The 24017-nt window shown below is 40.9% G+C and overlaps 1 protein-coding gene across 2 annotated transcripts; it reads left to right on the top strand.

Moving 5' to 3' along the window:
• Positions 1-7085: 7085 nt before the first annotated feature.
• Positions 7086-23157, top strand: LOC120310388 (ras-related protein Rab-6B-like). Of its 2 annotated transcripts, none has more exons than XM_039348753.1 (8): positions 7086-7320; positions 11091-11149; positions 12436-12489; positions 19150-19258; positions 20015-20126; positions 21427-21520; positions 21873-21939; positions 22715-23157. In XM_039348753.1, exons 1-8 carry the CDS (start codon positions 7239-7241, stop codon positions 22777-22779), a joined length of 642 nt encoding a protein of 213 aa, XP_039204687.1. In that variant the 5' UTR covers positions 7086-7238; the 3' UTR covers positions 22780-23157. The 2 variants fall into 2 exon arrangements, with proteins under 2 accessions (XP_039204687.1, XP_039204688.1); XM_039348754.1 differs by having other exon boundaries at positions 7087-7320; positions 19153-19258.
• Positions 23158-24017: the final 860 nt, after the last annotated feature.

Consider the following 24017-nt stretch of genomic DNA (forward strand, 5'->3'; position numbering starts at 1 on the left):
AACGTGGAGGGTTTTTTAATGCTGCCTTGAATGTCATAGTCTTCATTTTTATACCAAAAGTCCATGAAGCGAAATGGATTGCATTAATTCCCCCTGCCTCTTTTGGGATTTACCAATGAATAAATAGAATTACCCAGGTGGTATATATTGTGTTATAAAATATCGACTAGGAAAAAAAAATATTAAATGGATTCTGGTAGTGTAAGGAAAAAATGCTTTTTAAAATCCTGTCTGCTTCTGAAATTCAGGAAAAAATAAAATATATGTTATAATTTACAAGTCAAGGACCTCAGTCTCCAAGATCTGCTATAGGGTAGCCCTGGGTATGGAAGTAAAGGATGGTTTTGCAGAATATCTGAACAGCTTTCACTTTAAAACCACTTGCTTAGAACACAAATCAACTGTGCCTCTTTTTAGACTTTGTATTGTCCAATCCGAATCAGCTTTGGGTCACTCTGGAAGTGATGGTGGTTGAAATTTAACCTATTTGAAATGAGCCTGCTTGGGAAAAGATTGGGCTAAATAATCATTCCAACATTTTGGTGCTCTGCTGTTCTGTCCTGTGGATCCTAAAATTGCAAGGAACCACACACTGTTCCTTTTGTGCCAATGAAGAACTGTAGCTATAGCACTGCTAAAAATTGGCCATTCCAGCCAGGGCCTAAACCAGGGGTCCCCAACCCCCAGTCCGTGGACTGGTACCGGGTCTGGCATGCCAGCAACCAGTCTGCACAAACAAGCAAAGCCCCATCTGTGGATGCAGGCAGCACATAAAACCACGCACTCTCCGGTCCGGGGAAAAACCTTTCTCTACAGAACCAATCCTGGTACCCAAAAGGTTGGGGGCCTCTGGCCTAAACAGCTGTAAGAGAAACATGTCCATTAGCTTTCAAAATAATTTCTTCTATTCTTATTTAACAGAACGCAAACTCCAGAGAGTGACTGCCCTATGTAGACAGTATAGTAACTTGGTAAAAGTTTGCTTGCATTCAACCGGGAACACCAGAAGTTCCCTTCCCGTGTGGGGCTTCTTGGGTTTCTAATGTATTGTTATTGGAAGCACAGCTGCTTAGGTTTTCCAGTGGTGTCTGGATTACAAGCAGGCCTGCCAAACTGAACAGCTTCTGAACATGCGCCATTCAGATGCTGAGCAGCTCCAGATGCTGAGCAGATGCTATGGAAGCCACTTCTTCCAAAGGTTTTAGAAAGAGATTAAGAGAAGATATCCAGAAAACACAGGTATTATCTCCTGTTCAGTCTGTAAGAGAGTAAGGGGGGGTAAGGGAGGTGCCACAGCTGGGACAATTAACAAAACAGGTTCCAATTAATGAAAATGAATTCCCCGAAACACAGATGCAGTCATTATGGCAATATAAATAAAGGGCAGCCATGATTAACGGAGCCTTTTGGAATGCATGTAAGGATGGGATTTGTGCAAAATAAATCAAAAACACCTTCAATAAATTATACATTTGTTTCTTCAAGATTGAGACCATTTTATGTTCATATATATATATATATAAATTTAATTTAAAACTATATGTCTTAAAGAAATGTTAAAAGAATAAAAATAATGCTAGTAAAAAGTAAGGATAGCATTAGAAAGAGAAATGATGAGTGAAAATGTGCAAAGAAAGAAATAAAGAGAAAAGGGAAAGTAATAAGGAAGCAACTTCCACTCATAGCTACAAGTATATTTGTATTTTATCCCCCACTCCCTCCTGTAGTTACCATATAACTTCCTTCTTTCCATAGCTTTTCCTATCATCAAATCTATAATTTTCTGATTTTTTTTTCTTGTTTGGAGAAAAAATAAGGGATTTCCAATCACTAATAAATATGGTCATTATCCCTTCTCTAATCAATTTTCCCATCTCTGCTATTTTTGTCGGGCCATCTTATGTTCTAACTAAAATAACATGCTGTTAGTTGCTATCTGCTTTTTTTTTAAAAAAAATGCCTTTTTTATTTTGTTTGAATCATTTCCAGCCATTTGAAAGAAAGGAGAAATTGTTTTTCAAAGGAGTGCAATGCTTCTGTGCCATAATCATCCTTGTGGCTTATTCCATGCATTGTTGTGAAAACATGGCTTGGTTTGAGGTAGAAATGTAATCACTTTGTGTCTCCCTCTTTTGGCATATATGGAAAAGGGAAGAGGGGTTCATAAAGCTGTCTAGAAAATGCTTGGTCTTTGAAAAAAGGGACAACACCAACCAACACAGAATAGAAACATAACAGGTAAGTTTCTAATGGTGGCCAAAACTGTATGCTACAGTAGAGAAAAATAAATAAAAAAAGCTGGACTGTATTTTAACCATAAAGTGATAGAGGTCCATAGCATTGGTTTAGGTACCAGTGTTCAATATTCTGCACTTCTATCACTGCCTTCCGAATTCATGTTGGTTTCTGTGGACCTTAACTGTGGGGATTTTTGTTTTGAATATTTTGTGTTATTGGCCCAAGCAAATATGTTTACTAATGTTTTCCTTAGATTTCTGTGGTGGACATTAGCCTCCTGATCAATGTTATTATCTGTCAAAGTGTATTTTTAACATTATTTCACGCGCGGAAGAGACCTCCATGACTGGATTCTAATTAACAAAGTATTGATAAAGTCAGAGAAGCCAAACACACTTTGCTCCCTTTTGGAAAGTGATTTCTTTGGTTTCTCGGGGGAAAAAAGAAATGATGTTTACAATGTATGCCAAGGGTTTCCATGCCTATCAAACGATGTCAGTTCTAATTTTACTCAAAATTGTAGTATAATGGCCTGAACCTTGTTGCTAAGACACAATAGACTTTGGTTTTATATTCCTGCCTTCACGCTGGCTAGATACTGTACAGGTTGAGGTGAAATGACTGCGTTGAAATTGGTTGTCGCATTTTGCTCTGGGTTTCATACCAGAAGCATGTATTTTCTACCAGACCGTTACAACGACTTGCTGTAAATAATCAAAGTTAATATATGATGTGTTAACATTTGAAAAACAAAGTACTTTGAATATTTCGTTTTTAAAAAATAAAGTTGCAAACAATCAGTCAGCCTTGTTTTTTTCCTGTGGACTGATCACACAGGTTTGGAAAAAGCAGGAGAATAATACAGTGCAAATAAAACAGTGATGCTGTATGTGTGGGTGCACGCGCATGCATATGCCTGCTATTTTGCGGAATCAGTGTTCAAACTTTATATATTCTTTTTCTCGTATAGTTTGCTGTGCCTAACAATGGCCAAATGCGTCTCTAGGTCCATGCCTCGGTATCATATCAAATCAGTTTATTACAGCCATATGGCCAGAAACAGTAAAATATCCAATTGTAGGCTACTTACATACATACACACATATATAAAAACGCACTGAGCATGATCTAATGATGAATAAGAACACATATAATAAAATTAAGTTTTAAAAATAATATTAAAAAAGATGAATGTACCCAAACAAATGATGGTACAATGTCCCTGACTTATGGCCATTTGTTTACCAACCACTTCATCTATATTGCAGCCAAAAGGCCGGCCCTATTAACCGTTAACCAGCAAAATAAAATGCCTCATCGCTACTTGATGCAGTCCTATTAAAGTTTGGATTCCACCGGCATGTAATAAATGATGGTTTGTGCCTCAATATGCTGGACTCCAATTTAAAATACCGGGACAGGAAGACCATTTAATTTACAATTTATTTGGAACGTACCTAGATAAAAGGGATTCCCTTTTACAAGAGAAAGAACCTGGAATGGAGGCTTACATTTTTAAAAAAAATAAATTGCACAGTAAAAGTACTTCAAATAAACGTTGATTGGGTTAGAAAACAAATCATGATTTTCGTGTGCTAGTGATCTGTAGCTTCCTCCCTATGGTGGAAAGGAATCTTTGGGCAGCAAAGAATTTTGCTGTATCAAGGAAAGCCCTTGCACAGAACAAATAGAACCATAGAACAAATTATTTCGAGTCTCCTGCTTGAGCAGGGGGTTGGACCAAAAAACATCCAAAGTCCCTTCCAATGCTGTTATTCTATGTTCTATGTTCATCTGTCCAGCTATGACTAATAAATGCTCCTCTGAGTTAGATATAACTCCTGGGGGTTACATAAGCAGATCCTTGGACATTTTGTAACCTGATAGAGAACTGGTTGACATTTCCTCAATATTATTTTTCCAGTTTCCCAATCTAACTTTCAATCCAGAGATTCAGATCCAGCCTTGCTTAGTTTTTTCAAGATCAGCTACATCCTATTTTTTTTAACTAGGCAAGATGACTTTTGCTCAACAGAAATTGATGTTTAGATAGGGCATTGTAAAGATCTTTATCCAAGGAAAAGAACATCATCTTAGATATAATGTAAATTAATGTAAGATTGTATTATCTATCCAAGCTATTTGCCGAAGCAGAAATTCAGAGTGGATCTTGAAGCCAGATTCAAACCAGGATTTTCCAAACTCAGCATCTTAGCCACCATACATACCTTTCATTGGAGAGATATCCAGAGTTCTGCAGATTGTGAAAAGATAAAACTGATTTTCGGAAGAAAACAACACTCAAACATGTTAAACAGCATAACTATGCTGTGTTCAGGTACATATATTTTATACAGTTACATCTTTATATTAATGGCTTGAGTGGGAGAGTTGCATCAGAAATGGCAATAAATCAAATCAAGTGCACTTACATGATAAAACAGAATCTTGTAGATTATATTTTTTTATAATACCAAGAAATTTCATTTTTAAACTACTACTACAAAAAAAAACCCTCATTATATTCTTGGGAGGAAAAAGAACAAAACTATAAAATCCACAAAAAAAGAAAAAGAGGGGAAAATAAATATCACTAAAAATAGGGAAAGAACAATAAAATTATACGACACTGACATTCCCTAAACTACGCTGAAGGCATTACCTAGCCTGGTAACTAAACATTTGGAAACCAACCCACAAGCTCGGAGAACGTAACTTCACTCTCAATAAAATTATATCACTAAAAATTTCGAAAAAAGCAATATTGTACTTACACATAGTGCTTTTTTTACACAATAGCAATCATGTACTTTATATGCAATTAATAAGTTAACAGCAAATTATAGAATTTAGGATTGACCAAGGAAAGGTGAGAAAGACATCCACTAACACGAGAGCATACCACCAGTAAGCAAAAATTCTGTGCCAACTGAAAGGTAGCCATGGATTTCTGCCGTCCCATGAACTAAATTAGCTAATTTCTAAATCAGCTGCAGAATGCTTAAAAAATGTGTAAAACTCTGTTTATTTCTTTTGAAATGCCAAGACTCTCTAGATGGCACGTTTCCCCATTTGCCTGCACAATTGTTTCACCTGCTTTCTAACCATAAACAATGGTAGTATGCCCTTTGTCAAAATAGGATTTCAACCACAAAGATAAATTAGTATCTCTTTATTTACACATAAGTAAAAGAAGATAACCCCCACCCACATATAGGTATCAGGTAAAGGGCCCTTAAAAGAAATTACTTTATGTACAGTTCAAATATGTTGCGTTTGGAATGTGTTCAACTGGCCAGCATCATTTGAGTTATCAAACATCTAGTGAGCATGCTCAGTAACTATATATTTACCATGTAACATACATGGAGGACGGAGGGGTCTGGTGTGTTGTGGTCCATAGGGTCACAAAGAGTCAGACACGACTTAGTGAATGAACAACAAACAAAAAACATGTTAACAGTTCCCATAATGTTCTTAGTATTATCTTGTCAATACTTAATTGTATATTCAGGAGGTGCATTTCCCACATTACAATGAGTTTTCAGGTTATTAAAGTTCAACTCTTTGGGCAACTCTTGTCTCTGGCCAGTCTCAGCTTATCAGAATCCACATTCTTGCTTGTTATCTTCAAAGAAACAGAAATTTTAATCCAAGGTCCTCCTTGTTACTGAAAACAATTACTCAGACAGGCTCCTCTCCTGTCCCCACCATGCTTATCATCTTGCCTATGCAGGTTTTAGAGACTGGGCAAACAAATGGGTAGTAGGAACGGGTGGGAAAATGAAGATCTATTTCTGAAGGTCTCAGGAACCTGAAATCAGCATCATCCCTGTGGAAATTAAGTGGAAGAATTCAGCAAAGTCTTTTTGCGGAGGGAATGTGGCTCTGAAAATCCAATTTTCTCAGCTTGGGACTGTTGTAATTACTATCTTCTAATTGCAGACTCTCAAATCTGCATTTTCACTGGAGGTGATTGGATGTATACAGCATATGAAACAGTCACTAGGGAAAAATAGGTAGCACATTCTTGCTAGGTTTGTGTGAATTGTAGAAAGTGAAAATATTTTGACGATCAATCATTGATAAATTGGAATTTCGATTTCTCCCACTGAGTCCTACGAGAGGAAAAGACGAAGGAATAGAAGAAACCAGGAGATTTCATTCATTCGCAATAATGTGGTTTGCAAGCTGCATTTCTATCTCTAGGTCCGCCTATGGGATTCAAGAGTCATTCTCTAGGAGGCGCTCTGCCCTTCGCAGTCTATTTCTATGGTAGTTTCCTCTCAACCGGAAGCCGGAAGTAGTGATTTCTGTGGCGCCTCACTCTGGCTACTACCGTTTCAATGGCATTCAAGTGGGAGGTACCATAGACATAAAAATTAGAGTGATACTAATAGTAGATAAAGTAATATAACAGGATTTTTGTTGTTCTTGTTGTTAGAAAGTGAAGTGTTGCCATTTTAGCAATATTATTTATAATGATGATCACATTGATCAAAATAATAATAAAGTAATTTTTATATATCTGGGCTCTTAACGGCTCTGGGCGGTTCTGAATTAACTCTTTTGCCTCCTGCTATGGAACTGAATCAGAACGTGCCTGGTCCAATAACAGAGTCGGCCATCGCCTCTAAGAATGCCCCTCCCTACAAAACATCAATCGCAATCGGGGGGTCAACTCTACAAGTTCGTACGTCTAGGTTCCAGCGCGCCTCCCCCGCCTCCCCCTCCCCGTGACGTCACGACGCTGCCTTCCGCCACGCCCTGGGCGGGCGAGATGAGCTCATCTCCTCGCCCACGCGGGGGGGGGAAGGGAAGAGAGGAACCGCAAGGCGGAAGTGACGCACGCTGGACGCGAGGCCGGAAGTGACGCAGGAGGCTGCCAGGCGGTTGGAGCGCACCAGCTGAGGCGTCTCTCCCTTCTCGGCGCGGCTCGGCCCCGCTTGCTCCGCCGCTCCTCTCCGCCTCTCTCCGCCGCCGTCGCCGCGCCCCAAGCCATGTCGGCGCCCGGAGGAGCCGGCGGAGAATTCGGCAACCCGCTGCGCAAGTTCAAGCTGGTTTTCCTCGGCGAGCAAAGCGGTGAGGGCCGCGCGGGGCGGGGGGGGAGGAGCGCGGGGGGAGCTCGCCGCCAGATACGGGGGGGCAGTGGGAGATGGGGGGTCACGGGAGATGGGGGTCACGGGGAGGAGTGGGAGATGGGGTCACAGGGGGAGTGGGAGATGGGGGTCACCGGGGAGGAGTGGGAGATGAGGGGGGTCACGGGGGAGGAGTGGAAGACGGGGGGGTGACCGGGGAGGAGTGGGGGATGGGGGTCACGGGGGGGGAGTGGAAGACGGGGGGGTCATGGGAGGAGTGGGAGATGGGGGGTTACCGGGGAGGAGTGGGAGATGAGGGAGTGTCACGGGGGAGGAGTGGGAGATGAGGGGGGTCACCGGGAAGGAGTGGGGGATGGGGTCACGGGGGGAGTGGGAGATGAGGGGAGTCACGGGGAGTGGGAGATGGGGTCACATGGGAGGAGTGGGAGATGGGGGTTACAGGGGGGAGTGGGAGATTGGGGGGAGTGGGAGATGAGGGGGTCACGGGGGAGGAGTGGGAGATGGGGGGGATAAAAGGGGCAACGAGGCCTCCCTTCCCCCCCCCGAGCGCTGGGCTAGGATGGGGCTGGAGGAGGAGATTTTGGGCTGGTCCCTGCGGGGATTTTCAGCTTTTATTTTATTTTTAATGCCTCTTTTTATCTTCCTTTTCAGGGGTGGTTGTGAGAGAGGTGGGAGGGGGGCATATAAATCCTATATAAAGAAAGAAATAAACATTTATGATAAAGAGGAGGAGTTGCTGGATGGCTCTTCTCCTGCCAGGTCTCCCGGCCCTCCCCTCCGTTTTGTTTTGCTTAAAATGATGACATTTGTATCCTGTCTTTTTATGCTTATGTTTGTATCGTGTTGTGGCATTTGTATTTTGCATTAGGGAGGCCTTGAAGGGACTGCAGTTTGGTCTAGTGATTGAAGCACCTGGTTAGAAACTGGGAAAGTGTGAATTCTAGTCCTGCCTTAGGCATGAAGCCAGCTGGGTGATCTTGGGCCAATCTCTTTCTCTCACCTGGCACTGAGGGTGCAACTTAATTTGGGTCATGAAACGTCCGCAAGAAAACAACCAAGCTTTTTAGAGAGCACCCAGGACACCTCATTTCAACCCTGAGCTTCAAATATTATCCTTTACTGCGGGGGTCTTCAAACTTGGCCCTTTTATGACTTGTGGACTTCAACTCCCAGAATTCCTCAGCCTGGCTGAGAGTTGAAGTCCACAAGTCATAAAAGGGCCAGGTTTGAAGACCCCTGCTTTACTGGCACTTTCCCACAGACCTAGGAAGGAGGCAATGGCAAATCACTTCCCAAAAAAAACTTGCCAAGAAAACTGCTGGGACTTGTCCAGACAGTTAGCCAAAAATCAAGAGTGACTTGAAGGCACACACACAAATTCCCACCAGCCAAGAAAACTTCAGCAAGTAATCCAGGGGTCAAAAGCTGATTTTAAGACACCTAAATGTGTGTGTGTGTGTGTCAGCTCAAGTCAGCAAACATGCCTAATACCGCTGCCTTCTATTTTCTCCACCACAACAACCCTGTAAGGTGGATTGGTCTGAAAGAGAGGCTGATTAACACATAGCTACCTAGTCATGTTTAAGGCAAAATTACAACTCACCATCTTCTTGGTTGGCCCAAAGTCACCCAGTTGGCTTTCATGCCTAACCCAGGACTAGAACACAGGTCTATTGGTGAAGTTACCAGCCAGCTTTTATGCCGAAGGTGGAGCTAGAACGCACCATCTCCTGGTTTCTGGGCCAGCCCTTTCTCCCTTACATTAAGCTGGTTCTTAATTAAATAAGTGGGATGCTGTGGTCAAGGTCTTGAGTGTTGGCTTATTTTGAGAGGTTTACCTTCAGCATCATTGACAGACCGACTGGTATTTGGGGCTGCTGGGTGCTCACACCAGCCATGTTAAGGGCAAGCAGGGATGTCTAAGGCCTTACTGAGGACTCCAGGCAGTGTAAAAACAATGGATTTTTTAAAAAGGAACAATACATTAAACACCAGGCTTGGCAATGGTTTTTACTTGACAGTGCATGTGGTAAAAAATAGACTAAAATTTCTGAGAATTTCATATTCTCTACCTATTGCATCATGATTACTGCTGCAGTGTATCATTCTTAATTATAGTTACATCATGTTATATACTTGAGTAAGCAAAGGCAATGAATGGATATACAAGTTATGAAACATTAATAGTATTATTTCATGGGATCATGCCTGCTGCTCCTTGTGCTCTCTTTCCTTCAACCCCACTTTATATTTTAGTAATATATGCCCTATTTCGTGAAGAGACTTCTGCTGTATATGTTAAAACTTATAAAATGGGGTTTTGCTTGATTTATGCCTGTTGCAACTCAAGAAAGCTCTTGGCAGTAGGAAAAAGATAACTTGGGGCATTCTGAATAGCTAGGCAAGCTCAAAAGTCTGATTAAAAAGAAAATGTACCAAGTAGCCTCAGAGTTCTGGAAATTTTAAAGGTAGAGATCGTCACAAAAAAAAGGGCCTAATATGTTTGTCCCCTTAGTACAGCTGAAGGAATAGAATGAAGGGTATATTTGAAAGGACTCGATGTGTCATTTACCAGATCCTAGTTTTTTTAGGCATGGTTAAGAGGTCCTTTCTCTTAATTTTATGGGATATGCAGAAAGGTCCAATACCTAAGAGTTGGGAAACATAGATGTATATATTATTGATTTTTTTTTGTTTATTGGTTTATACATTGTAGCCTATCTCATTTTTTTTCCTCTTAACCATCAGATTATTTACCACTCTGCTAACTATTTGTTTCAGTTTGCGAAGTAGGATCCATTAATTCACAGCCATGCCCTTTTAAAATATTTTGCTTCCCCAGATTGATTTGAAAGTGGCACTATTCTGATTTATGTCAGACTGCTCATTTGTATTAAGGTGTGTGAAATTAGTATTGCAGATAAGTCATTTCAGGTGGCATTATTTTGGCACATGAACCCATTTATGCTTGTGGAACCCCTCCTATCACAACAGATCACATGAATCAACATCCCAGAGAGCCACTCCTAGATATGTATGCTAACAATAGCTGTATATAGCATTTATATAATGTGCTAACTATAAGTAATACCTTTATTTGTACATCATTTTCATGTCTATTTTAAAGGGGGAGCAGACTGAGAGATCATACTTTTTTGGCTTACGTTGGTAGATTCAGTTTTATTCAGTATAGAATAATGAAAAAAGATTTTAGTCTTATTTTGAGATTAACTTTGGTGTGCATGTGTGCAGCAAAGTTTCCAGGTTCTATAAATATTTTAGATAGAGCATTATAATGTTTTAGTGTGGTGCCACTAAATTATGTCACACCTTTGGTTTGGATGATCTTCAATTAAGCTCTAGCAATCTAAGCTTAAAAATTCACATTTTAACAGATTCTTGTTTACCTTTTTACATACTTATCAAACACAACTCAGTCCACAATTAGACACTTACAGTTTTGTGAGAAAATACAAAATAGAACCTCCATAACAACTCTGAAAGTAACAGCAGATCCAAAAGTCCACGCGGATCTTACTAACATACCTTATTTTTAAAGAATGGAATTACATTGTGTAATAAGCGAGTCAAAATTTCCTGATTGTTTGGCATTATTTGTTTATTTAACAACATACCTATTGTTTTATGAATTTTATTTGTGTGTTCCACCTTTATTTTTACACACAAAGCAATTAAACTTGTACATATTAAATTAAACCTATGCATAAATAGTTGTGCTTCTTTCTTTTGTAGTTGGAAAGACCTCCTTAATCACTAGATTTATGTATGACAGTTTTGACAACACGTATCAGGTAAGTGTCAGAAAGATGATCCTTTGTACTGATTAATTATCAGACTACTTTATAATCATGAGAGATTATACATCTAGAAAGATAAGAGTTCACAGCGCTCATATTTTTCCATTGGAGGAAAAGCATGCTAATACATAGTATGCCTACTAAAGCATAACTAATTTCCAATCATTAAAATCATACAAAAGCTGTGAAAGTCACATTCTGTTCAGATCAGAATTATAGATGAAACACATTAAATCACAAGGCACTCAGTAATGATTTGATTAAACTGAGGTTTTCCTTTTCCTGCTGCCTGACATGCAAAGGTAGCATCTGATCATCTATATCGTCTGAAAAACCTCTCAAGTTTCATGTAACTTGCAAAACACAACTTTTATGCCACTAACTTCAGCTAACTCTCACTTAACTGTGGTAATTGGGACTGGGAACTGTGTTGCTAAGCCACACCGTCATAGCTTGTGCTGTCACGTGACTGTGCCGACTTACGATGGAAGTTCCAGATGCAGTTAGCCAACTTCTGGGCAGTCATTAGGTGACGTGGGATAGGATTATCATTTGCAATCTCCCTCCCAGTTTCTCCATGGACTTTTCTTGTCAGAAGCCAGCAATGGTTTATGGGACACTGTGAGGATCATAATTGCCAAATGTCCAAATTGAGAGCATGTGGTCAAGTGAATGCTGCATCAGCTGCAACCGCAAAGACTGACCCTCAGCTCCATCATAACCACGGAATGGTCGCTGAACACTCAAATGACCAAGTTCTAAGTTTGTCTCAGCTAGCGGTAGAACCTAGCTGACTTTGAGCCTCCTGTTTTACATAAATAGCGCATGTACAATTTCTTTGTTGACTAGACAAGAAGTGCTTTCGTGAAAGTCTACAAAATCAAACCCAGCTCCAAGGAATGTTTGCTGTACTTCCTTGGGACACAGTACAGAAGTGGTTTGCAGTTGCCTTTTTCAGGGGAGATAATTAGCCTCTGCATCGGATCAGCCACTAATGCAGTTAATAGTAGTTTAATCTCACACAAATCCATCACATTTTTAGTCTAAAATATCAGGGCCGTTCAAAAATTGCTGAGTCTGGTCTACTAAATATCAGGGAAAGATATTTAAAATTCTGTTAAGATTTGTGAACTGTGAGTTGGATTTAAAATAATATTGCATACGCCTATTATTATTTTGTGCTTAGTATTCTCTGATTTCCAGCCTAATGTCCCCTGGCATGATCTTTTCTAAATAAATTGTTTTAATGGTTCAAAATGAATCCTTTCTCATTTTTCCAGGCCACCATCGGAATTGATTTCCTTTCAAAGACTATGTATTTAGAAGACCGCACGGTAAGTGGAGTTATCTGTCTGCTGATGTTCATTCATCTCCCAAGCTGGTACTTTCCCCATCAACATGGGCTGTGGCTTCGATCTCCAGCAGGGAACATAGGGACACTGATGTGCCCGTGGATACCCTTGAACTCTCCTATGTTTCCTCTCCTTTTACATTAATTTTTTTTTTAAAAAAGTTGACGTTTTTAAAAGTTGGCGCATTGAGATTATTTTCATTCCCTAAATACATTTACCCTTAGATTTACAACTTTTGCCTGGATATCTTTCAGCTTGCCCTCCCCCCCCCCAAAAGAGTCCAAGCAGAGTTACTATGCAATATTCAGCAAATGGGCCAAATAAATTATTTTGTAAATAGTTGTATCCTTTGGAAGCCATGACTCCCACCCCCAGTTCAGTAATCATTTTATGAAGGTATCCATAAACCGAGTTTCGAAACATACCTTCCCTAGTCTACAGGAAGAAGGAATCGGCAGCCGAGTATTTTTCATTAACACACACAATCTCTGGATATAGACAGTTTAATGTGACATCCATTGCTTTATCATTGACCCCTTTTACAGTCTAGGGGTTAGTAAGATATGCTTTTAAGTAAAAGGAGAGAAGGGCCATGAAAGGTATCCATGCCTTAGATCAGATTCCATCAAGCTTTCAAGTCAGACCAGCTACCATAGGGGTAATTTTTCTTTCCAGCCTCGTGACACTGCCTTTTATTCTTGTTTGGGCCAGTCTGCTGACTTCCAGCAGCTTGAGGGAGGTCAGTCCACCATCCTGTCCTTATAATAATGCAAAAAGCTTCTGAAGACCAGCTAGCCCTATGGGTGAAGGCTAAATTGAGAATACCTGTGCCACGCAGTGATTATGATACCTGATAAGAGTACAAATCTAGATCTCTTTGTCCAAATACTTATCCAGGAGGTCAGATTGCCCTTGTTTTATTTAGGTTACCTGTCACTCAGTCTGAAGAAGCCGTATCTTGAATATTACTTTGCTTTTTGCTTTTAAGAGGTAACATTGGAATTTGAGATGGATCTTCATCTTAATCATAACAGAAATTTTACATAGTTATATTGGGAAGAATTCAACCTCACAGGACAAGACAATTGTCTTGTCTTGACCAAGCAGTAGGTTTTTACGTTTGTGTATGTTTTGAATGGTGAACGGTAGCCGCCATCCACCAACTCAGTGACTGCAGATACGTTGAAGTATCTTGAGCCACTTCCTGACTTACTGTGGGGTGAACAGCAGCTTTTTCTCATGGAGTGTCTGTGTCTGTGGGTGATGAGCTTTGTCCTCTCAGGATTGATTGGCATAGCACAGTAGAACTGGAGCAGAAGTTGCTCAACGAAAGCAGTTCAAGTATGGCCTAGATGGGCTTGGCAGTTCCTGAACCCGGAATGAAAAAAAGTATAAGGAAAGATAGTAGTCGAAGGTTCAAGCAAAATGGTTAATGAGATCGTTGTGGGTGGGAATTTAAAGGCTACCATATCTTTCATAAAGAATTCCATCTGGAGGAATTAGACGACAGAAGCGGGTTTTTTTTTTTTGTTTGTTTGTTTAGAAAAAACACGAGTTCTCATTTTTAGTTTTACGCTGCATTTCGTTTCATTTTAACTTCCCTCTTATTTACTTGCATTGTTTCTTTGTTTCGAGTATGTGCCTTTTTTTTAATTTCACATGCGTTCTGCTTTATTTTATTTTTGTCCATATTCCTGCTCTTCTCTTTCCTCCTCTCCACCCTTGCCTCTCCCCCCCCCCCATATTTTATCTTTTCTCAGATCAGGCTGCAGCTGTGGGATACAGCCGGCCAGGGGCGATTCCGTAGCCTCATTCCCAGCTGCCTCCGGGACTCTGCTGAGGCTGTCATTGTCTTTGGCCTGACAAGTAGGTATTGGGGTTTGAGCTCAGCAGGCCCCTTGCTCTGAGTTCTATTTCTTAGGAAGCAGCCAGGACTCCTTTGACCCCAAAGAGGGGCAGCTGGGTAGAATCCGTAGCCATCACTAAATGGGCATGCCTGGCTTTTATTTTATTTTGTTTTGTTTTGTTTTATTTTATTTAGATTGGAAGTGATAATGAGATAAGTATTTCTCTTCTGGAAATACTGATTTTGTATCCTTCCCGAAGGAAATACACCTTATTGGAAATCCTCCTTCTCCTCTGGTACCTACCAGTTCTGATCAGAGCGCGTTTAGTCTCCAGCTGAGATGAAGGCAAAGTCTTCTAAGTGAGATCCTCTCTCTGCTTTTGAATATACAGAATTACCCCTATGTAACTCCTAAGGTTTTATAACTCCACAAATTATAGGTAGTCCTTGATTTATGTCCACAATTAAGCCCAAGATTTTTGTGGCTAAGCAAGACGGTTATTAAGTGAATTTTACCCCATTTTATGACCTTGCTGGCCACAGTTGTTAAGTGAATCACTGCCGTTGTAAAGTTAGTAACACGGTTGTTAATCTGGCTTCCCCAACGGCTTTGCTTGGCAGATGGTCGTAAAAGGGGATCACATGACCCTGAGACACTGCAACTGTCATAACTGCGAGTCAGTTGCCAACCATCTGAATTTTGATCACGTGACCACAGGGATGCTGCAACGGTTCTCAGTGTGAAAAACAATCATAAGTCTTTTTTTTCACTATCATTGTAACTTTGAATGGTTGCTAAACAAACTGTTGTAAGTCGAGGACTGCCTGTACAGAGAAAACCGGCATTCTCTCAAGCATTGTGTGGCAGTAGTTAGCTTTGACGTTTTGTAGTTAGCTTTGACATTTTGGTTGGCCTTATTTGAAAGAGCTGAATTGTTTGTTTTCTCGTATTCTTCTGCTGTTGACAATTCTGTATGCATCTTTAAGTTTTTTCCTATACATTCTCCCCTTTATTTGTTTATATATTTTGATTTGCTCTTAATCAAAAACTGCAGTTCGTGCTAACTTGAGAGTTGCAAAAAAGAAAACCAACAAACAAGCGTGTAAACATTTGCTAACCAAAAGTTTTATGACCTCGGACCACTCCATTCCAACCTCAGATCCTTCTGCATATTCCAGAAGTCGTCCAATTTGGCTTACTCTAAGTGATCTAGAACCTGGAACATTTTGAAACTTCTACTAACAATAGCAATATCATCTGGATTTATATACCACCCCATAATGCTTTATAGCACTCTCTGGGTGGTTTACAATGTCAGCCTATTGCTCCCGACAACCTGGGTCCTCAGTTTACCGACCTCAGAAGGATGGAAGGGCTGAATCAACCTTGAGCCGGTTAGGATCGAACTCCAGGTTATGGGCAGAGTTAGCCTGCAATACCGCATTCTAACCACTGTGCCACAGGGGCTCCAACAATCATATAAAATTCAAATTAAAGCCGTATTTGTAAACTATTAGACAAGAGTCAACCTAATATAGTTAAGGCACAGGGCTAGAAAACCAGAAGACAGTAAGTTCTAACTCCTTCTGAATCACGAAACCAGCTGGGTGACTTTGGCTAGTCGCCCTCTGTAATAATCAGTGCTCAGTCATTGCAGGGTGCAAATATGGCTGACTGCTTTCGCAGTGTTTATTGCCTTATATACAGGTATTCAAATAGCATAAAGTAAGACGGCATCAGCATAGCAACAGCAGTTCTATTGGTGAAACCCCTTGCCAATCCTTAAGAGGCCTCAGCCAGGGAGCAGTTTCTATCACATCCTGTTGATGTAACCAGGCTGATATCATGTGAACCAGGTGATATCATGTACCAGCCTGGGGTATTTCCCTACATTGCCATGGTGATGTGAATGGATGAGAATCATGTAGAGAGAAGAGGCATGCAGGCTTTGGAGGGGCAGTTTGCTGCTCACGACCTCTATCTGGCCCCCATCTCTACAGCCCTCTTTCAATCTTACAATGGGAAATCACTTCAAAAATCTTGCAAAAAAACCCACTACTTCAAAGCCGCTGTCCACCCCACCCTCAAACCCTTCTTATAAATTAATAGGCTCATTTTGAACGTGTAAAAAATGGATGCAAATGACGGTTCATAGAAAATGGTCCATGTTTGAGGAAGCAGATGATTACTATACCTGGACAGTCTTCGGAGGCAAATCTTTTTTCGTCCCTATAATTTTAAAGTAAGAGCAATGCTGCTGTCTTCACAAGGCAGCTCTTCACCACGTACTGCCTTTTTTTATTTTTACTGCTCCTGTAAATATTCGAAAACAAAATGGGTTGATTTCCATTGAAGAAAATAAAATTGATTGGTTTCCATTGAAGAACATGCTTAAGGAGACATTGTACTTTTTTTTTTCTTATCCATCTGGAAAAATTGTTGACAAAGAAGCTTGTAGGTTGAAAATACAGCAATAGCAATAGCACTTAGACTTAATACCGCTTCACAGTGCTTTACAGCCCTCTGAACGATTTACAAATGTCCGCATGTTGTCCCCAACAATCTGGATCCTTATTTTACTGACCTCGGAGAGATGGAAGGCTGAGTTAACCTTGAGCCCATCAGTATCAAACTACTGGCAATTGGCAAAATTAGCCTGCAATTCTGCATTTTAACCACTGCACCACCATGGCTCTTGTTCTACAGTATTGTTTTACAATATTCCTGTTTTATTGATGGCATCACTGGAAGATATACCTTGGTGTAATATACCTTTCTCTAGAGAATTGATCATATTGGCATAAGATCCCCCATTAGAGATATCCTCCCAGTACAGTAGTTCTTTTTGAAGTGATCCCACACAGTAGGATCCCAGTTCCATAACTGCACAGATTAGTGGAGTGCAGCTAATTTTTCTTTTCTCCAGAACAGATCCATTCACCTTTTATTTAGATTGGAAGTGAATAACAAAAGCGTTATTCTTACTTTAGGATGATATGCAAGCAAGCAACCCTTCCCTTTCCGGCAGTATTTCATCTCTTAATTCTCCTTGCAGCATCTGTGCTGAGTTGCTCCCGCTACTAAATATTTCCCTTTATTTTTCTGCATTTCCCCCATTCCCATTATAATATTTAGTAATTACACAACCAGATGGGAGCCTGTTTGTGATTTTGGCAATATACAAACGTAACAAATTATCATTTTCTGCAATCAGGTGCTGAAGTTCAGGTCTGATTTTAAAGTCATTCACTTGTGTCCCAGTACTCATATTCAAATGATAAATTATGATGCCAGCCGTTCTTGTTTTGGGGCCTGCTTTTATGAATATATTGGTTTAAGAAGGCTTTTCAGAAGAGACTGGATAGCCACTTGACTGAAATGGTAGACGGTCTCCTGCTTGAGCAGGGGGTTGGACTAGAAGACCTCCAAGGTCCCTTCCAACTCTTATTCTGTTATTCAGAGTAAAGCAGGTGACCATCTGGCTGGCATTTTTTTTTTTTCGCCTTCATTTGTAGTTCAGTCCTTATTGGTGACTGTGGGACACTGCAGTGTTGTAATTGGGGGACAGATGGTGAACACCCAGATTGTGATCGCATGATATAAGGAACAGACTGGTTGATGTAAGCTTAGGACCAGTTATAAATACCGTTGTTCCACGTTGTAAGACGTTTGGTCACTAAATGAGTGGCTGTTAAGCAAGGATCACCTGTATATACTTATCCAGTGGCCCATGTAATATTTTTCCCATGCTTCATTAATCATATCGGTTGGGTTTTGGAAATATTAGTAGTATCTTCAGCCAGTGATAGTACTTGGCCCTCAACTGAAACTATCATCTTGAGTAATAACTGGGATGATCTTCATTTGTAGGTTCAGCTTAGTGCTTTTTTTTCCCCCTCTAGCAGTTGTCAAGTATACCAGACCAACAACATGGTTAAAACTGAAATAGAAAACACAGATTTATTCACAGCATCTGTTAAGTTGAAATGAATTTCTTTGCACTAAGTTAAATTGCCCCCAGTTATCCCAGAAGCGTTCCAATTTCTGAGTCTCCTGGCTGCTGGGACTGTGAGCTGAGGTTTTAAATTCTTATTGAGTGTGTATCTTCCAATAGGCTTGGTATGAGTAAGGTTATATCACTTTTTTTTTTTTCCACTCAGAAGCCTTTACGGCTGAACAGGGATTTTCTGGTTCTCTTCATTATGCCCCTTTCATTATCATAGAAGTATACAGTGCAGTATTGTGTATTTTACAGGGAGAAACATTTTCTCTATTGCATGCTCAAAAATAAGAAATTTGGTTCCACTTTATATGGAAGCTTTTAACCTCTATGAATCTGTCAGATTTTTACCGATAGCCACAGGGGAAAATGAACATGTAATCCTGCAGTGTTACTTTCAACCCAAATGAAATAATTTTCTAGGAAATAATGACTTTTTGAGGGACGTTTTTTCTCAGACATACCCCCATTGTTTTTTAGTATGCAAAGATAAAGTAGTCCACCCACTATGAAATTAATTTTAATCTGTAGCATTGGTGTTCTCAGTTGTCTCGATGGAGTTTTTGGAATGAAATTGTTAGATAGCAGAGAGCAATAGCCTGTGATGTGATTTTTTTTTATTATTATTATTATTTTATTTTTAATGCCCACTGCTGCATTTTCTGACGAGACATTTGTATGCAGTTCTATAGAATTCCTTCTAATGCATTGCCTTTTCTCTAAAGGACGTTTTCTTTTCTTTCTTTTCTTCCTTCTGTCTTGTGTCTTTCTGTTTCTTCGCTGGGCTGGTATCAGCAGGTCCGACTTCAGCTTTGGGACACAGCAGGCCAGGAACGGTTCCGTAGCCTGATTCCCAGCTACATACGTGACTCAACTATTGCAGTGGTAGTCTATGACATTACAAGTGAGTGAGTTGATTTGTGTCATGGTGTACCAAAACACTTTGTTCTAGGAGAAATCTGAACACAGAAGCCTTGAGTCATCCATGAAAGCTCAGTGGGCAGTGGGCACAGCCTTGCTGGCAGACGGAAGGCCTGAGTATCTTGCCTTAGGCAAAGAACCATCCTGAAGCTGACTTTGTTTGTTTGTTTGTTAGTTTATATGTCATATTTCTAACTCACTCATCTCCCTCAAAGAGGAGCTCTGAGCGGTGTACAGTACAACATAGCCAGTCAATAAAACAATGCATAAAAAACTAACATTAGAAATACAAATTTCAATTAGGGTTAAAAGAATTTACAAAATTATAGAATAATGACACACATCAAAAGGGGGGAGAATCTTAAGATGGCCATTTAACACTGGGTTATTGCAGTTGCCAGGCTGGGGGGGGGCTCTTGAGGGACTAGCCAGCCCCATTGTTGCAAGATCCTCTGTGCCCCCAGGCAAGTCTGCAGATCCAAGTGTTGACCCCTTTGTGGAAGGCCAAGAGATCGGGGGCTTTCCTCACCTCTGGGGAACAAGGAAGTTGCACAAAGTGGCTCTCTCCTTAGTCAAAATTCTTTGAGTGACGGGGCCTGTAGCATATCTTCCCTGTCTGACCGAGTGAGACGGGCTGATGAGATCGGACAAAGCTGGTTCTGTGGAAGGTCAATATTCTATAGGTGTTCCTCTGTTCTTTGGCCTGACTAGAGTGCATTCAGCTGCCTTCTCCTTGCAGATCTGAATTCCTTCCAGCAAACCTCCAAATGGATCGATGATGTACGAACAGAACGAGGAAGTGATGTCATCATCATGCTGGTGGGCAATAAAACTGACCTTGCAGATAAAAGGTAATTGTAGAGTTTAAAAAGAGAATGCTTTTGGGGGGGGGGGGGATGTGGATGTATTAGAAAAATGTCTGGCTAATACTTGGAAGAGCCAAGGCTTGGTTGAGGAAACTATATTCCATCCAGAAATTGCTGAATTCCAAGCATTTCTCACTTTTGGGTATGAGTTTGGGGCATTTATATTTCACAATATAAGTGCCACCACAAAGGAAGTTAAATGAATTTCTGATACTCAAGAAATCAGACAGGACCCATTAAGAATATGCCATTGGTAAGCATCTCTACAGCACTGGTCAAATTGTATAGGAAGGCAGTAGAACTTCAAAATACACGAACTGTTGTAAGACAGAATCCCCAACTGTTGGTTTATTTTCCTTTCTGCAGAAGAGGCCTTACAGAGAACATAAAAACTCAACTTACAACAGTTCAGTTAATGACTGTTCAGGGTTGCAACAGCACTGAAAAAAGTGACTCGTGACTATTTATCAAAGGCCCTTGCAGCATCCCCGTGGTCACGTGATCAAAATTCAATGCATTTGGCAACTGGCTCATATTTATGACTGTTGCAGTGTCCCGGGGTCATGTAACCCCCTTTTGTAATCATCTGACAAGCAGTCAGTGGGGAAGTCTTTGACAATTGGGTTACTAACTTAAGAACTGCAGTGATCCACTCAACAACTGTGACAAGAAAGGTTGTAAAATGGGGCAAAATTCACTTAACAAATGTTTCACTTGCCAATCGAAATTTTGGGCTCAGTTGTGGTTCTAAGTTGAGGACTGCCTGTAGAATGAACCAACAATGAAAGTTGGATTTGCTATAAAAGTAGGCCTGTGTAGCTTGTCGGAGGTGAACTGGCTGACACATTGTTAATTCCTACAGAGCTGCAAGATAACTTTTTAGGCCATGTGGAACTCAGCCCAACAAAAACTATTAAATCATGCAAAGCTGTCCTTTCTGTTTTTGCAGTCCCTTGCAGGAAACAAAAAAATAGGATTAGCCAGTACCATTGGCTGGCATACATTTCCTTGGAGCTTTGATTTAGTGGGACGTAGAAATGAACAAAAAATGTTTCCATTACTGTACATTTGATGAATTTAGTTTGCCCGCAGCCTTCAGCCAAAATATCACATGCCCCCTTGACCTAATTGTGAAAGTTTTCTTGGGAAACCGTCAGTTTATGCCTTTGGCAGGCTGATTGCAAAGCCCTTAAAAGTCTTGTTAATAATAATGATAATAATGATGTTGTTGTTGTTGGAAGGGACCTTGGAGGTCATCTAGTCCAACCCCTTTCTTACTCTTCAGGCAGATTACTACAGAAGAAGGTGAACAAAGAGCCAAAGAACTCAGTGTGATGTTCATTGAGACTAGCGCGAAGACGGGCTACAATGTGAAGCAGGTAATTAACTGCAAACTTCAGCAGAAATTTCAGGCTGTCTCTTGTCCCCTCCAGTTTGAGGCCTCCTCCTTAGCAAACGTGGATTTCCTTCGCTTAATACTTGCTTAAAAGTCATCTGCAAGAAAAGTTTTTCCAGCTTTAATTAATGTTTCGTTTTTGGCATCTCTAAAAAGAGCAGATGCAATGTCACTCCTGATCGAAGGACCTTTCATGCTAACTGCTGAAGTGCTTTTACGCTCTACACTCTTTGGATATGTTTTAGTTCTTCTTTCGTCTCTATTTTCATATGAGAATAGGCTTCATATTCCACTACAAGCATTGCATTCACAAAGTCTGGGTTCTTGTCTTTCAGCTTTTCCGCCGTGTCGCTGCTGCCTTACCTGGGATGGACAACGCTCCAGAGAAAAGCAAAGATGACAGTATCCTTGCCCTGCTGATCAGGGGTTTTGTCTTGTACTCACACATCTTTTCTGTCTACTGTGATGTTTTTAGAGAGTATGTATCTAATTGGGGTTCTTTTTTCCTCCATCAGTGATCTTACAGGCAAATTGCAGAGGTCAAGCAATTTGCCAACTCAACCTTCAGGCCTGTCAATTTTGCATGTGTCCAAAAGGACATTGCAAGGTTGCTAAGGTCCAATCTATTACTTCTGGAAGTAGAGTTGGGCCAGTCCATCTCTTTAGAAGCCACTTTCTGGAAGTAAGTGCTATAAGGCCTGGATCTTCTCATAATGACTGCTGAGTTTGGTATGTTGAGAACTTGGTCTCAAATAAAGGAGGCTATTTGTAACCCAGAATTGAAATGAGGGATCCTTGGGTGTTCTCTGAGCTTGCTTGTTTTCTTGCAGATGTTTCGTTACCCAAACTAGCTAACATCCTCAGTGATAGCACCGAGGATGTTACCTAGTTTGGGTAATGAAACATCTGTAAGAAAACAAGCAAGCTCAGAGAACACCAGAACTTAGTACTTCCAGAGGACCATCAAATCAAGATGGTCTGGTTTTCATCCGCATCCATCCCGTTAATATTCTGGCTAATATTTCCCGAACGCCAGTGTGAAGGACAAGGGCTGATTCCCTCAAGCACATTTGATGGGCTTCGTTGGATCAAAGAGTTCTGCTTGGGTTTTGTGTGTTTTTTTTCCAGCTTGTTCTTCCACTGTGGAGACATATTTTCCTTAACCTCTTCTCTCCAGTGATTGACATCAAATTAGAGAAACCGCCTGAGCAGCCTGTGACGGAGAACGGCTGTTCTTGTTAAATGTTCTACAGCGTGGCAGCCCCTTCTCAGTTAGCCAGTTCAGTCTCTCACTGAAGAGCACCACTTCTTATTGACTACCAAAACACAACTTTCCGAGGGCCGCAAGCCCACTTTAATAGGCCATTGGGGTCATCCCGTTTCCTCCCCCGCTCCTGAAGTCGTGTGGACCAGTCCCAGTTGCTCTCGTTTGCTGCATGGTGTGAACCCTCCAATGCCTCTTGCCCTTTGTTGGTTGTTGCACTTTGGTGCTGCTGTGGCACTCTTTCCTTGCTGGGTTGTCCTACGAATGTGCAGGGGAGACACTTTGTCCATCTTCCCCCCCCCCCCAAAAAAAATTACTGATAAATTTACCGTAAAGGAGCTAATGCATTCTTCCTTTCACCTCCCTCCTTTTTAAAAAAAAAAAAAAAAAAAAATCTTTTCTACCGCTGCTTTTTATTCATTTGCAGAGGCCGTTCCTCTGATTTGGCTGTGTCTTTGTCGCTAGCAAGAAGAAAACCGTTGTCCTACTTAAAAGTTTCGGTTCATCCTTCCTTAAGGATGGTGCTAAGGAAGAGGGGAACGCCCTGAGAGAGGATTGACATACGTTGTTCTCTCTCTTTCCAGATTGTCTCAGTGTCTTTTATCCCAGGTGGACTGATTTACCCCTATCCCCACCGTCCATTGCTGGACATGTACAGAGATGGTAGGCAGAACTGGACCAATTGGGGAAAGATTCTGAGTCTCTTGTGGGAAACCTGGTTCCTGCAAAATGATGAGTAGGGAGTCTCCAAAATGGAGGATGTGCACTCTCCAGCCGTTTATTCCACCCTGCTCTCCCCTTCTCGCGATACTCTCAGAACGATCTTGTTCTTCATGAGTTTTGAAGAAGTGGGTAGCTGGATTAAACAGGGACTTCTCTGGGCTCAGACTAATGCCAGGAGCTGCTATTTTTACATAGTTTATCACTCATGACTCATTTGAAATATGCAAAGTGCTTTACAACTGCCTCCACTTTTTGCTTCGTTCCTTGCGTTGTCATTTCGAATTATATCTCTACATCCGCCTTCTCCAATCTACTACTCTTTCTCTATTCCCTAGCCAGTAAGGCTCAGGATTTGCAAATTTGGAAAGTGTTATTAGATTGGGGAGAGTTCCCATAGAGCAGTGTTTCTCAACCTTGACCATTTTAAGGCATGTGGACTTCAACTCCCAGAATTCCACAGCCAGCATTGCTGGCTGTGGAATTCTGGGAGTTG

The sequence above is a fragment of the Crotalus tigris genome, unplaced genomic scaffold, assembly GCF_016545835.1.
Source record: "Crotalus tigris isolate CLP2741 ecotype Arizona unplaced genomic scaffold, ASM1654583v1 scf7180000018172.2679963, whole genome shotgun sequence".
In the NCBI taxonomy this organism is placed as follows: domain Eukaryota; kingdom Metazoa; phylum Chordata; class Lepidosauria; order Squamata; family Viperidae; genus Crotalus; species Crotalus tigris.